This window comes from Bacillus rossius, chromosome 2, assembly GCF_032445375.1.
Source record: "Bacillus rossius redtenbacheri isolate Brsri chromosome 2, Brsri_v3, whole genome shotgun sequence".
Classification (NCBI taxonomy): domain Eukaryota; kingdom Metazoa; phylum Arthropoda; class Insecta; order Phasmatodea; family Bacillidae; genus Bacillus; species Bacillus rossius.
The window spans coordinates 120,616,114-120,631,134 of record NC_086331.1 but is presented as its reverse complement, the minus strand read 5'-3'; the positions used below and the strand labels follow the sequence as shown (position 1 = coordinate 120,631,134).

Genomic DNA, 15,021 nt, shown 5'->3' with positions numbered 1-15,021 from the left:
ACAGGTTGACCACAGCCGACTCTTTTCTCCGGAACAAGTCAGACCGCCCCTCTCTCATAGGTGGGACTATCAACAGTGACCCCAAACTGGGCATCACTGTGCGTGGTCATCTCGGCTATCTGGTCGGCTGATGAGAATGATGACGTGTTCCTTTCGGAGACTGGCTTCTATGACGACTTGTCAACTCAAGTCGACTGAAGATGACTGCTGAGGAATGCTCCACTGGTTCTGGAGGCTCAATGCCTTCTGCCAGACCCTCTGCATCGGTCGTCCTCCTTATATTCCACAAAGTCGAGCCTGCAGTTACTTATATAACAACCTCCCCTCACTGGGAAGCTCACCCCCTCTTCTGGCCACGTGGAAACTAGAACTGGGGTGTTCACATGCCCAGACTCAGCGTCTTGACCAATCAACGTGGTTCTGTGTTCTCTGCATCTTTTCACCAACCCTCGCTATACTACTTGCCTCACAAGTGTATTATATCTGCGCGAGTTTAACAGCTTAAAATTACACCTGTAACAACTTTTTACTTCTGTTTGTCTTTCAAGGTTTTTTTCTCCTTAAGATGATATTAAATTGTGTTTTCCAGAGTGATGACCTACCTAAACCAGCACCTCGTTCCAAGTTGAATCCTGGGGAATGGGGAAACCCTCAGTTTCCTGGTCTGGATGGATTGCCACCTGTCCCCAGTGACAGCCTGTCAGCATCAGAACCATCAGCCAGAAATGAAGATGCACCAGATGAGATTGATTTTGATGATTTAACACGCCGCTTTGAAGATCTGAAAAAGAAAAAATAACAGCATAGACGTAAATCACATATTTACATATGCTTTAGCATGCAGCAAGCAAAAAAAAACTGTACAGCAGACAGATTTAATATATTTTTGCAAATGTTAAGTTTTACAAGTGGATTTTATCAATATGATAATTTTCTTCATGTATGGAATATGAAAAACATTGATGATATATTATGCACTAAAAATAAGGCCTCTGGCTTCAAATAATAGATTTTTGTATTAATAAATTAAAATATAAAAAGATTTATTCTGTGCTTTCATCATTGTACTTTTCAGGTATGTATAGTAAAAGGCTAAGATTTAAAATATTTTCTTAAGCTTTTTATGTGGCAGTCATGTTTAAATGTTTTTTTTTCCCCATCATAATGAGGTGAAAATGTGTCTTATGGTAGTTCTAGCCTAAGTTAAGCCTTTCAGTGTTCATCATCAAGAACATATTATTTGGTAAAAAAGATTGAAAAAATTATAGAGTAAAATATAAATTCATTATAACATTATACCAATATACTGAATTCATGAGAGTACTGTTTCTGAAATAACCATGTAAAATATCTCAATGTGGTTGGTGCTCATGCAGCTACATATATTGCAGCTAGTTTGTTAGGCTAGAAGCAGGTTGCCATTCTGTAAATAAACAGCAATAAGTAAAATTTTTTAAGCATGTGAGAACTTAGGTTTTGCTAACAGTACTGTTATACATCGTTCAGTAAGCTTCAGCAGCAATGCCAATTTTTATGGTAAGAGGTAAGCTGATGATTAGTTTATTTTAGAATTCCAGTTCAGTTAAATTCAATAATTAAAACACTACATAATGGTTTTATAACTATCAGTACCCTATTTAATATATATTTTTTTTGTTATTTAATGTATAGAAGCATGTAATAGAAAATGCTTTCAATCCAGAAAATGAACCTAACATTTACGTAATTCCCAAGCTGCAAGTTTTTATGCAATGCATTGACAACTTTCTCTTCTGTAAGTAAGCTGTGGGTGAATACTTTTTGTATTTTGCTGGTTAATCTTTATATAGTATAACTATGTGAAGTTTTAAAAGTGAGTTTTGAAGCTAAGAATTATTATAACCATTGTCCAGAATATTGACAGTTGTAAAAAAGTTTATTGATTTAAAAGTGTCTAGGAATAATCCATTTTTAAAAGTAGAAAAATGTGACATGCTGGAAAATATGATTGCTGCACCATGCTAGAAAGAAACATAAGTTACCAGAGATAATTATTTAAAAAGAATCTGCTATGTTTTTTAAAAGTAAATTGTAAGTCTGTCTACAAATTCCATACTGAATTTTGTTTTGCATATTTTTAATAGATTATAACGTATGACTAGACATGCATATCTATTGATTGTGATAAAACATGATTTTAGAGCTCTCACAAATTTAATAATTTAAGATAAGTGAATACTTAACCATTTTAACATAATAAACAACAAAATTTGGCTGCCACGCACCATCATAGGTTTTGCATTTGAATGTCAATCCCAAGTACTGCATTTTAACATGTCTCCGCGAATATTATTCATAGTGTTACAAATAGAAAACTTAGGAAACAGCGATGTAGCTAATTTCTATTAGATTTCCTACGTTCAACATATTGAAATGTTTAAAATATATTTGTTTTAAGTGCAGAAAGTGTGCAACTTTCCAAGACTGGTAATATCTATGATGTTCACTTGGTGTATGGATTATGTGGGAAATGAATGATTGTTGGAATTGTGACTATTGCTTTTTGGAAGAACTTGTGTCAGAAACACACAGAAAGTGAAAAATACATTAAAAAAAATGCTTATTTTCAACTCAAAGAAGTTTCAAATGTCAGTCATCAATATCTATAGAATTTCAATTAGTATGACAAAAACAGACGAAACATTAAAATTTATGAAGGACATAAAACATTTATGAAGACATATTCACCTGTGGAACTAGAAAACTGAAAAAAAAAAAAAAAAAAAAAAAAAAGGCTTAATTTACATGACAGGTAAATGAGATATTTTTGAACTATATTTCAACAGGTTTAAAACATGATTATATTTACCTTGCTCTTGATTATTTTCTTTCATAATTTTTTAATACGTTACTCAAAGATTTGTGTCATCCCGTATCTTCCAGGCTTCAAGTGTACGTATATGGTTTCTTGATCGCTACACTTCAGGGTTGCCACATTAGAGCTGAAAATATTGCCTCCTTTCCATTGTGAGTTGGAAATGGTTTGTGGCCATGGTATACTTCAGAAGAGTATGTTACATCTACAATTCTTAATGGCATTATGCAGTGTGTGTGTGTGTTCTATTTTGTGAGTTAATATGCCTATCGCTACTTTGCGACAGGAAGTGCGGCAAGTTGCTTGTTGGGTTGTCACACACTGTAGCGACATCGTAGAACATGTCAGCATCATCATGTTACACATGTTGAAGGCTTGCTCCACAGTGGTCACCCTTGATCAACACTACCAAATGATGACCGCTATGTAAGAATTTCGGCTCGCAGGAACTGAGAGGAGAATGCCATGGAACTTGTTTGGGGTCGTTTTGGTAGGAGTAAATATGCAGAGAACAGAAAGTTACAGAGATGTTTGATAAACAAACTATAATTTATTTATGAACAGAGGATTTTGAGTACTGCTAATGTAGAAATTTTTGAAACTATTTTTTTTATTGCAAAGTGGTTTTGGATTAAAAATAAATTTTCAATTATTTAAGTTTCTATCAACCTTTTAAAACACTGGACTTAGCCTACATTTTTTTGGTGCTAAAGTTTTAGTTTGCATCCTTTTTTTTTGCACTAAAGTTTGTTTCGGTGCATTTTGCCAAGACGTGTTTAGGAAAAGACATTAACCCTTAATAGGTCGCGCTATATTTTGTTTCATCAACGGTCCGCACGTCATTTAGACCAGGTATTTAAAATTTTGGGGGAAAAATTTATAATTTCAATATTGAACACTTTCTAACACATTAATTTGGTTAGATAGTATTTTTTATTGTATATGAATAATATAAAACTTTATTAGCCTAGTTAATCAAATATAAAATACATTTAAAGTGGATACTGGTTACGATATTGGCACCAGTAATTGTTAAGATTACCATAGAGGTAGAAAAATGTCCAGATATTGTGAAATTTGTATACATATAAAAAACACTATTTAGTTAAAAGATTGAATTGAGTTACAACATTGTTTGAAATGAATTGAAATACAATACATTTTATTAAAATTATTATTGTGTGTAAATGCTTTTAAAATTATCATTATTTGTTTTCTCTTTCAATAGTTATAATAAAGGGATAGTAAAATAAGTGCTTAGAAAAATTTTACCTTTCTTCGCAGATTTTTTTTTACACTTCGCTGCCTACACGTTCTCGTCCCCATCTTCGTCACTTTGAACACTCATTGTGGAGCAGCTGACACATGGTGTAACAGTGTGTTCTCTGCAGATATAGCTGGTGCACTGTGAACTGTTTATCCCGTTTTTCTTCCAAGAACAGAAAGCATTTTTCTCGACCGTCTTATTTGGTTCAGAGATTCGTGCCAGGCGCCTTACCTTTTCTTGTAGGTGTCTAGGTGTAGTATGTTCTTTCAAGTGGTTGACACACAGTTTTTTCATAAATTCTCGGTGGTTCATGCTGGTTTGCGTTGTGGCTTGGAAAATGATGAAACTGTTGATACCAGCAATGTTCAATGAATTGAAAAAAATATTAGTGGCCATCAGCAACTTTTCTGTGCAACAGAATAGGTAGCCTTTAGTTCGTTAACAGTGTCCATGTCTCCTTTTGTAGCTTTATAATATGTGAGAATTTAAGTTTTGCATGAATCACCAGTTTCCATGTCACTTGAGTTGGAATGGTGCATTGTAGATTAGAGCAGTACGGCTTTGTTTTTCTTCGGTACACAAGATACTAAAGTACAGTCCTTCCCAAAACCAAACATGCTGGGGCTCAGGCATAGTTTAGCTTGTAAAAACAGGGGTGGTATTTCCCTTTAATTTTTACAAATGGTGCCAACAATAGACAACCCATGTTTGTTTTTGAGCTAATGAGCCAGTGGGATGGAAGTGTTTGTAGTAATATTCCGTCCAGTTCCAGAAATTGGAGTAATCATCCTTTTAACAACTTTGTATGCATGGTTTTCTAGCATGAAGGGGCCATCAGGCTTGAGTCCCTGCATATATTTCCATGTTGAGGGTATAGTGCACTTTAGCATCAGTAAGAGCAAAAATTTTTAATCTATATTTTGCAGGCTTGTTTTTTATGTATTACCGCTAGCTACACCAGCCGCGAAATGATTCCAATATTTCATCCACTGTCACATACTCGCTGATGGAGTAGTGCTTGGCACAATGCGCTACAAATTTGTAGGATAACTTTCTAACAGGGGTTAATTTATCCTGTGTTTATCGTTATGCTCTGTCAATTAGATCATCAAACCGCAGAGCACACAGTAAAAAATACACTCTGTACATAGATAATGTTACACCAAGTTTTTCTAGTCCTGTGTCATCTATAGCCCAAAGATCAGACAAATTCAGGTGAGCTGCTCAAAGTACCCCTGCCAAATAAAGCAACCTGAAAAGTGCTCTTAGTTCATCTTTGTTTCTAAGGCATCTATTTTACGTTCATAATTTTGACGAAACCTTTCAGTACAAATGTTGGTACAGGGCACTATTTCATCAATAACGGAATCTGGAATAAACAAACTCCAGCAGTAAAGAGGAGTTTTTGCATTACTTGCTGGACCTTTTACACCTGGTAAATGTGCTGTTATATTTTGTTTTCTCACACAATAATAAGGCTGAATACCCTGTTGGATTATTTGTTCATAATCACTTTCAACACTAGATTCTACTGTGTCAGTTTTGTGGTCACTTTCTTCTAAATCATCTTCACATTTAGAAAAATTTCCACATCTTCTTCGTCACTTTCATCAAATACACATTAAAAGTTTTCTAATCCTTTCTTGCTTTTTAGCAGTTACAGTATCGTCACTCCAATTACTACACATTCTCTAATGTTCACTAGAAATGTTAATAAACAAAAACTTTGGTAGCATTTTAGGTTATACTTTACATTGAGTAAGGTTACTTTATAGGTTGCGCACTGACTTATTTTCCGGGAGATGCAAAAAAAAAATACTGTCACTTTAATGGTTGCGCACTGTCAAAATGATCAGCTGATTTGTAAACACGTCCACCCTACAAGAAAGATAGAATAGAACTGATCAACAATGCCAGTCTTGTATTCCTGGAACACAAAAACTCTGGAACTAGGAAGGGTGGGGCAGGGGGAATGAATGTACAGTTCAATAGCAACAAAAGTGTACTATACCAGATCATCTTGACGCAGTCCATCACTTGCCAAAGAGTCACTCACCCTCTTTACTTCACTGAAACTCGAGGTCTGCCCTTTTTTTAAACCCGCTTAAGACTCGCCCTGGAAAAGTATGTAACCCTCCGCAAGTGTCGCTTCATCAAAGTCCCCCAACTTAACACTAAAGCTGCTAGAACAATGGCGTCCTAGTTACGACATTTCATGCGACTGGACTCGGAGAACCTGTCGAATCCTCCAGAGAGACAGCAAGGCGCCTGGACTCCATGGAAGGGGGAGGGGGTTGGTGTAAGAAAGAGGCTGCTAATTGTAAGTGGAGGGGGAGGGGAAGGTATGAGTGCTTCCTTGGTCATGTCCCTCAATGGTCAGGGTACTCCCTAGGAATCCCTCAGGCTGACGCACCAGATAGCTGGCCTTGCCTCTAGCAGCTTCGTTAAACAACATGAATGCATAACAAAAGCGATAATTAGGAACATAAATTGTAGCACAAAAATACCTTTAAAAATAAAATAAAACAAAAACTCTACTAATGTAATTACCTACTTCGATGAGCACATATATATATATATATATATATATATATATATATATATATATATATATATATATATATATATATAAGGCTACCATCTTCAATCAATTATTACAGTTTTCATATAATATTATTACTTTTTAATATATATGTTTTTGTTTTTAGTAAATGAGAAAAGTAGATTTTTCTCTGAGCTTCCATATCAAATGCCATTTCAGGCAATAGTCAATAGTCATCAGTGGTTGAGGTATGAAGGATGGTAATTATAATGAACTTTCCATATTTATATATTGAGCAGCAGTGAATTTATCTTACATTATGTATGGTTATCAATGCATTATACTGTATTATAGTTGTTGATGCAAAGGTTATCTTATAAATTTTTATAAATATATATTATTTTTGTGCCTGTAGGTTTTTTAAGCTTTAGAACCATTTTGAATTACAAGACTTATTTTTATTGTGAACAGCTAGTGTTGCATTAAATTTTAAACTCTACACTGATAAAATTAATAATCTTGATAACATATCTCGCAATGCAAGTACATATAGTGCATTTCCTTCTTTGCTAAGCTTTGTTCGTAATAATAACATGGTGGTGTTTTGGGAAACAAAATATAATTGTGCTGTTTGTTAAAGTATATATTTTTTGTAAGTATAATAAGTTTTATTTTCATATCTAGATATAATCGTAAGCAACATGTTACAAGTTTTTTTTAATAATTTGATTTTTTTGTTAGTAAAAATCACAAATATATTTAATTTTTGTTTAAAACTTTTTATTTTATTTTTACAAATCAAAAGATACGTTAACGTAGTGTACTGGTTGCTTATTTTTAACTTGTGTTGGACCATGTACTAATCACAAAAAAAAAAAAATATTTTTTTTTTTTTTTGCCTAGGTTCTTATGTAATTTTCTTTTATTTAAATTGATGAAGTTTATGTGTGCAATTGTGATAATCCTTTATCAGGTAGCCTTATTAATCTCATGTATTCTTGTTCAGTGTTTGATAGCAAGTTTTGGATATATTCTGTTCATTTTTCTAATTAACTCCTTTTTTAAATAAGATATTCTTAATATATCTGGATAGTACCAAAAATTAAAAACCAATTTTATAGAATTGGAACTGAAGAAAATTTGGGAACCATCTCATCCCTACCCATGTGTAATGTATTTTTACTATGAATTTTAAGTTACTTGATATATGGCCTATAGTAACATTTAAAAAATATATTTTGTACATTTTTCTTAGTTTGTTTATTGTTTATTTAAAATATAACTTTATTTTCAATCAGATTTTAGTTTCATCTTCTACCTGATCTTATTACCACCATATTTTGCTTATGTTGACATTCGGGTTATATTTCAATGGACTGAGAAAATATTAACAGAAAGATTTTGCATAGTGTGTGTTAAGTTGTTTTTGAATTTGAAGTTGTGATATTTTGTTTATTTATTAATTAAGTAATTGTGAAGTACTGACACATTACCACCAGTGGTTTGAATAGATAAAGTTGATTGTGATAACTGTAAGTGTGTAGTGTGCAATTATATGTTGTTTCATGTTGTATCAAAAAGTTTTGTTTAGTATATTACATTATTCCAAACTAAGACTTCTTATATTAAAAAGATAGAGCCTGAATACAAAGTTTTGTGCTGTAGATAAAATGTTTGTTTGAAAGTGTTTGTTATATATTTTTATTTTTATGCATATTTGCTTTAATAAAATAAAAATCATATTTAAAAAGAGAATAACATTCATTAATTCACAAAATGGTTTTCAATTCCATTAAAGCACAAAAATGTGTTAAAAACCCTACGTGATTTACTGTGGAAGTGTGTTCTCGCACATTCATAATTATTTCCACAAATTTTTTTGTGCCCTCTTTTATTAAATTGATAAAATTATAATTTTAAGTTAATGATCAACAAAAGATTCATTTTGGTACAAATAGTAAAAACTCGGGGAGATGAAACGAGATTGAGAGTAGTTTGAGGTTAAAAATTTCCAAATTTACTCTAACTTTTCATTGGAAAACAAATGTAAATTTTTATGATGTAGGCCCTGATTAATACCATATCGATAGGGATAAGATTATTATACGAACTACGAAATAATTAAAAAGCTATTAAATTTTACTATAGCCGCAAAATGTTTTGAAGACAATTTTATTTGCCAAATAGTGATAAAATTAGCTTATATTAACATTTTACACCCTAGTTGGTCACAAAGTTTGGTTATTTATGGTAATCGCATAAACAGCATTTTAAGGCGGGATATTAATGACCTATCATAAAAAAACCAATAGAAATTTATTTGAAAGAAAATGGAACTATAAAGAAATATACCTATTATGGAAATAAGTAACAAATACTAATATGTAACAATTACATCTCTTTCACCACAAGTATATTACAAGCAGGAATCTCTTTTCCTAAAATTTAATGAATTACAAGGAACTACACATCAAGTAATCTTTACTGGTAACATAAATTGTAATTCATTACAAACCATCACTTTCGATTTTATATTAATGCCGGTCTGTGGCTTACATTCATTTTGCTTATACCAGAAAACAAAACTATTGTCATTTACCAAGCTATTGGTGTTTTAATTACCGTTGCATGCTTACTTATGGCTGTTTTAACCTTTTCGCTTTAAGATTTTTTAACTGTTATGATGCCATTAAATTGAATGTTAAAATTGGTGGTACTCTTTTTGGTCACTGTATTTTTTTTATGATTCTAAAGGGTTTGTTTGTCTACATACCTGTCAACACAAACCCCAACAGAGCTCAAAAGAAATTGCTCTTCCTCCAGGCTCCATAACAGGGGCCCTATTCTTGATGCTGTCTGAATAATTCCACTAGAGGAATGATCTAATAGTTTCATTCCGGTAGAGAGCTAAAAGACTATTTTTTAAACTGCTGTATCGAGTATTGAAATCTACATTGTTAGGTTAATGAAAAATCTCTATGCAAGTGTGGCAACGTTGCTTTTAGTATTGTCATCATTGGTAGAAGTTCATTCACAATGAGGAAAGGAGCATTTGTCATAAAAGTATGTTAATTTTTTCATTATGTTCATGGTTCATCTCTGTTCTTTAGATGATGGACGTGGAAGGTATGTGTATAAATACGTACATAAGTAATAATTAAAAATGAGTTGTATAGTTACATGGAAAATCCTATGAATTATATAAAAAAAAGACGTTTTAAGCAGGGAAAAATATTATTGTGTAATGGAAATGTCAACTTTATTTCTTGTGGAAATTATACTAAAAACACAAATGTTTATGAGAACGTTAACAGATTCATGTGGTTTTTTTAGTATTAAAAATTTCTTATCACTTCAAAAATACACATTTTTTAGTCTATATTTTCTGCTTAGTTGTTTCCAACTTGTATCATATTTTTGAGTATACTTTGAGGTGAAAATAAATCTTATGCAGTGTTTGTTGGTTCAGCAAGTTATTTATGAATGTGTGACATTAAGATTTATATAATCTCTATAAGTCATTGCAAAATTATGATTTTTGTGGACACTTCCGTGACACTTATTTTGGGGTGAATTTTTGAAATTGTTCGGAGTGGGGTATTTCTGGAAATAGTCTCTGTAATTATCAGAAAAACTTTCAGCAACTATATTTTCTGTCATTATTTATTTAATAATACTTGTGTGCGTTTGCATTGGTGCATGTTTTCAATGATATCTTCTACATGTGTGTACCTGCATGGTAGGAATGGTGGCTAGGTTTGCAAGATAGGGAGTGGTAGAAGGATAACCTTTATTTTCACAATCAATTGTAAATGAGTGAAATTCATGTACAAATGGACTCACTGCGAGTGCATTTCAATTCCGGCATAGATGTACTTTTTTACGAATAAAATGAGCATAGCCTATATAAGGCTACCACACTTGTTCTGATCCAATCAAAACATGACACATTTTTTCCAACATTTGGTGTGAAAACAAATTGTTGTTTGGAAACTATGTATAGTACTTATCACAAAACACAACAAATACGTATATTCTTCACAGTGAAAATTTCCATATTTTTCATGTGTTGTAGGTAAAATGTTAAGTAACGAAAAATTGTAAATATAGCTTTCGTTAATATTTAAGAAACTGTTTAACATTGCCAATCACAGAAGACTTTAAATTATAGTGCAATTAAAAGCTATTTCTCATAAACTAACGAATTTTAAAGGTTGAAATGGCACTCGTGTTGCAAATTTTTAAATGCAGTTAATTGGACAAATTCTTAAACCCATTGCATATGAGTTTATATAAATAATGTTTTTTTTTCCTTTAGGATTAAATCAAAATTTCAATAAAATAATCTATGACTCTGTGATAGGCCTACCTACAGTATCACGTTGCATATTTTTATCTTAACATGCATCACATAATACAACAAGCTGAATAAGTTATTGTTGGTTTTAAGTGTAGCTAATGTAATATAACTATGCCATTTGCAATATTTTACAAACTTTAAATGTAGCTAACCTAACTTAACCAACCATTCACACAATTTGAAGTACCTATTTCGGAACCGTAACAGAGCCTCCATTTTTTACAAATCAATGTTCTGAAGAACCACAAACTCCCAAATCTCTAGCGGAATTGTGTTTCCGCCAGCAAAGGAGGTGGCATAATAATTCTGACAGTTTGTGACTTCAACCTGATGCATAATTCTGCTAGCAAGTGTTCAAGAATAGGGTTTCGCAAATTTCTATTGAATTTCAGTCGTTCTTCTAGCAGAATTATTCTAATAGTGTCAAGAATAGGGCTCCAGGTTTGAATAACATTCCTGCCCTGATCTCCAGGTCTATTTACAACCATTGTGGAATGGGGTGACTCAGTGGCCATGATCTTCCTTGCCATTAATCCAAGAGTCCACTCCTACAAACATTCTATATTCCATTGAAAAACATAATGAGTAATAAATTAGCATACTGTCACTTCTTGGAAAATTCTCAATCAAGGCACTGCACTTTCTGGTGTATATAACTACATGCTATTATATAGCAGTTTAGAAGCAAAATATGTTCCTAAATATTTTTTATTTTTATTTTGAATAATATCTTGAATGTTTGACAAAATATATTTTTTCCTCTGTACATTTTGTCTAAAGTTAGGTAGTCACAGAGAAAGTTATAAAACAACACAATCAAAGATGATTGTGGAATAATTCGACTATGACCAACAAAATGATTTAGCAGTTGCTTAAAGTGACTTAGAAATCATCCTTCAAAATTCATTACTGAAGTCATCCCCCTAAATACAGTTGATGTGATTTAATTTTTCTGCACCTCTTCTTTTAAATTAGTTAAAATCTTCCCAGATAAATGAAACTATGTATGAGTGAGGTTGTGCGATGGTAAAATGTGATTGTATTCTGGAGCACCTAGTTTTCAATGCCAGTCCAGCCATCCTGATATTGGTTGTCTATTGTTCCCTAAAATTTCAGGCAATGTGGATGATTCCTTTTCAAATTTCCTGGTATTGTTTTGTTGGTGTGTGTCCATCTAAAATGACACTGTCTGTGAAACGTAAAACCCAAATTAAAAAAAAACTGGAGTAGCTAAACAATAATTTTATTTAATGTTGGTAAAATCCTCTAGATTTGTGTAAATAAATAATCACTATACTAGTCCAGGAAAGATATGAAAAAAACATGGACAAATTGCAATAAAAGGTTTTTTTACATCAAAATTCGCAGAAAAATTCATAGACTAACACATCCAAAATCCAGCGAAATCCACTTTCTTTTGGTAACTTATTTTTCGGGTTTTGTCCCGGAAAAACACGAAAAAAAATAATAACTCAAAAACTGTGCATCTGACGACAAAACCTGTAGAGCCAAAATTAAAGAACATTAACTTTTCCATTACATATCCAAAGTTCAAGAAATCAGCTTATAACTTCTGCTTCGTTTTCCGGGATTAGTCCTGGAAAAAATATTAAAAATAAAATAATTCAAAAACTGTGCACTTTACAGCATAATGGTTTAGAAAAAAAAAAGTAAACAATGTTTTTCATAATATATTAGAATTTCACACAGATCAACATTTAATTTTTTTTTTCCCAGGAAATGTCCCGGAAAAAAGTTATCAAAGAAAAAAAAACGGAAACCGTGCATCGTACTTCAAAATAAATCGTGAACTAAATTAAGGGCAAAAAATTGCATTATATAATTGACCTTTATCAACATTTGCTTAAAATTTATGTACTATTGTCCTGGTATATGTAGTTACTATTTATACAATTGAATTACCATTTCCTTGTACTGAGTGATTTTATGTATCCATGTGTTATAACTCTGCAAACGATAAAATACATAAAATTAAATTAAATATGTCATTGACAGAGGATATTTACTTCATCAGTTACCTTGGCCCCATACTGCAACATACAACGAGATCGCTCAGCTGTACGTGAGTTTCATCTTGAAAAATTATGGATTAGCAACTACTGTAGTTGATGGATATGGGAAAACTCACAGTACTAAAGACACAGCACATATGAGAAGAACAAGAGGTAATGCATCACCTGTAGTTGAATTCGCAGGAGAAATGCAACTATCACTCCGTAAAGATATGTTTCTTTTGAACGAGCGAAATAACGGACAATTTTTAAGGTTATTAGCAATACATTTACGCGAAGCAGAATGTCCTGTTGTCGAAGCACCAGGTGATGCAGATATTTACATTGTCCAAGAAGCTCTAAAATGTGCAAAAGAACAGTTGACAACAGTTATAGGAATAGACACAGATTTACTTGTCCTTTTACTCTACTACTTTGGCCCACAACCACATAACTGTTTGTGTTTAAAAAGTGAACAAAGGCAGAAGAAAACATATCACATTAAGAAGCTGAAGCTGACGAGTCACAAAGAAAAAAAACTATATATATATATATATATATATATATATATATATATATATATATATATACATACACACACACACACACACACATATGTATATATATATATATATATATATGAGCAGATTTTGGTGAAATGAAATTATATTTAATACAAAAAAAAAAAGTCTTTAATTTTAGTCACGACCAACGACCATATATCATAAAGACCGGAAACTCAACGCTGTTTTTCTGTACCTACAAACAATCGCCGATTACGCTGCCATCTATGAATCTACAAATGAAATACCGTGATCGAAAGTGCGTTAACGATATAAATCAATATGTATAACACAAATCGATTAGCAACGTGTTTCGAGCTATCGAACTGGCTATTTTCCGTCGTATAATAATAATAATATTAATAATAATAGCCTTTTCAATTTTCGTCTTCTTATTTGCAGGATGCTCGATACAATTTCAATGTGCTGAAAGTGATCCTGTGTTAAAAAAACTGTTCATTTTTTATTTATTTAAACTTTGGACTAAATGAGATCTGCTAATTAAAATTCTCCTTAGTTATCACAGAAACGATCAGGTGGTAACTCAATTCTTTCAAGTCACGTTTGGGCACTACATTTTTTTTTTCAAATGGAAAATCATTAAAACCCCATTTAACCTAGCGGGATGAATAAACAAAAAGAGTCAAAGTTACAAACATAACCCAAGTAAAAAAAAAGGAACATGAATATAACATTTGACGATTTCACAATTTAAATAAACTAAAAAACTAAGTTTTGTGTACATAGTGCATCTCACACAACTACGTAAACCATAATATGGCAAGGTTGAAACAAAACTAAAAAGGCTATTTTTAAAGTTCAATAGTTCAATACATCCATCCTTCACTGTCTACAGAATTTTGTTCTTTCGACTTGAGCGGTGCAGTACGCTGGGGAATCGGTGGCGGGAGAATGGGGAGGAGATACCTAGGCATGCACAAGTGTTCCATTGGGCCATAAGTTTTGAAAGTGGGAAATCGATGCCACATATTGCATCCAGCATCAATGAAGGCAATATTCAGGCTGTATGTTTGGTCCACTGAAAGAGGCATTAGGAGGGTAATGATTTGAAGACAATGCTGCAGTCAAACAGTACATGTGCAGTTGGCTGCTGGAGCACCAGTCTTATTTTCATGAAGGGATCAAACATGGGGTGGGGGTGGAAGTATATATGCTTAAGGAAACTATGTAGAAAAAAAAAAGGCATTCCACTTGTATTTTTCGTATATCACCAATAAATCTGTATAAAAATATTTCGGTTTATATTTGAATGACCCTATTATCTAATTCACTTTTAAGAATAATTTTGTATATTGTTGCATTCAAAATTTACATTAAAAAAAATGACATTGTGACTTACAAAAAGTCAACAGTAAATACAATATTAAAGTTTACTAGTCAAGCCTTGAAATTTTGAGTTAAA

The 15,021-nt window shown here is 32.4% G+C and overlaps 1 protein-coding gene across 3 annotated transcripts in view; it reads left to right on the top strand.

The window, feature by feature from the left end:
• The window catches only part of LOC134529697 (IST1 homolog), a 36,817-nt gene extending 23,276 nt beyond the window's left edge, over nucleotides 1-13,541 (top strand). The window contains exon 8 of one of the 3 annotated variants that reach the window (XR_010074670.1): nucleotides 590-610. Coding sequence is in view for 2 of the 3 variants with exons in the window: in XM_063364058.1 (XP_063220128.1) it covers nucleotides 590-799 (210 nt within the window). In the remaining variant the exon portion in view is untranslated. Of the gene's footprint in view, nucleotides 1-589 lie in introns of all 3 variants that reach the window. The other 2 variants (XM_063364058.1, XM_063364057.1) reach the window with 2 other exon arrangements.
• Nucleotides 13,542-15,021: the final 1,480 nt, after the last annotated feature.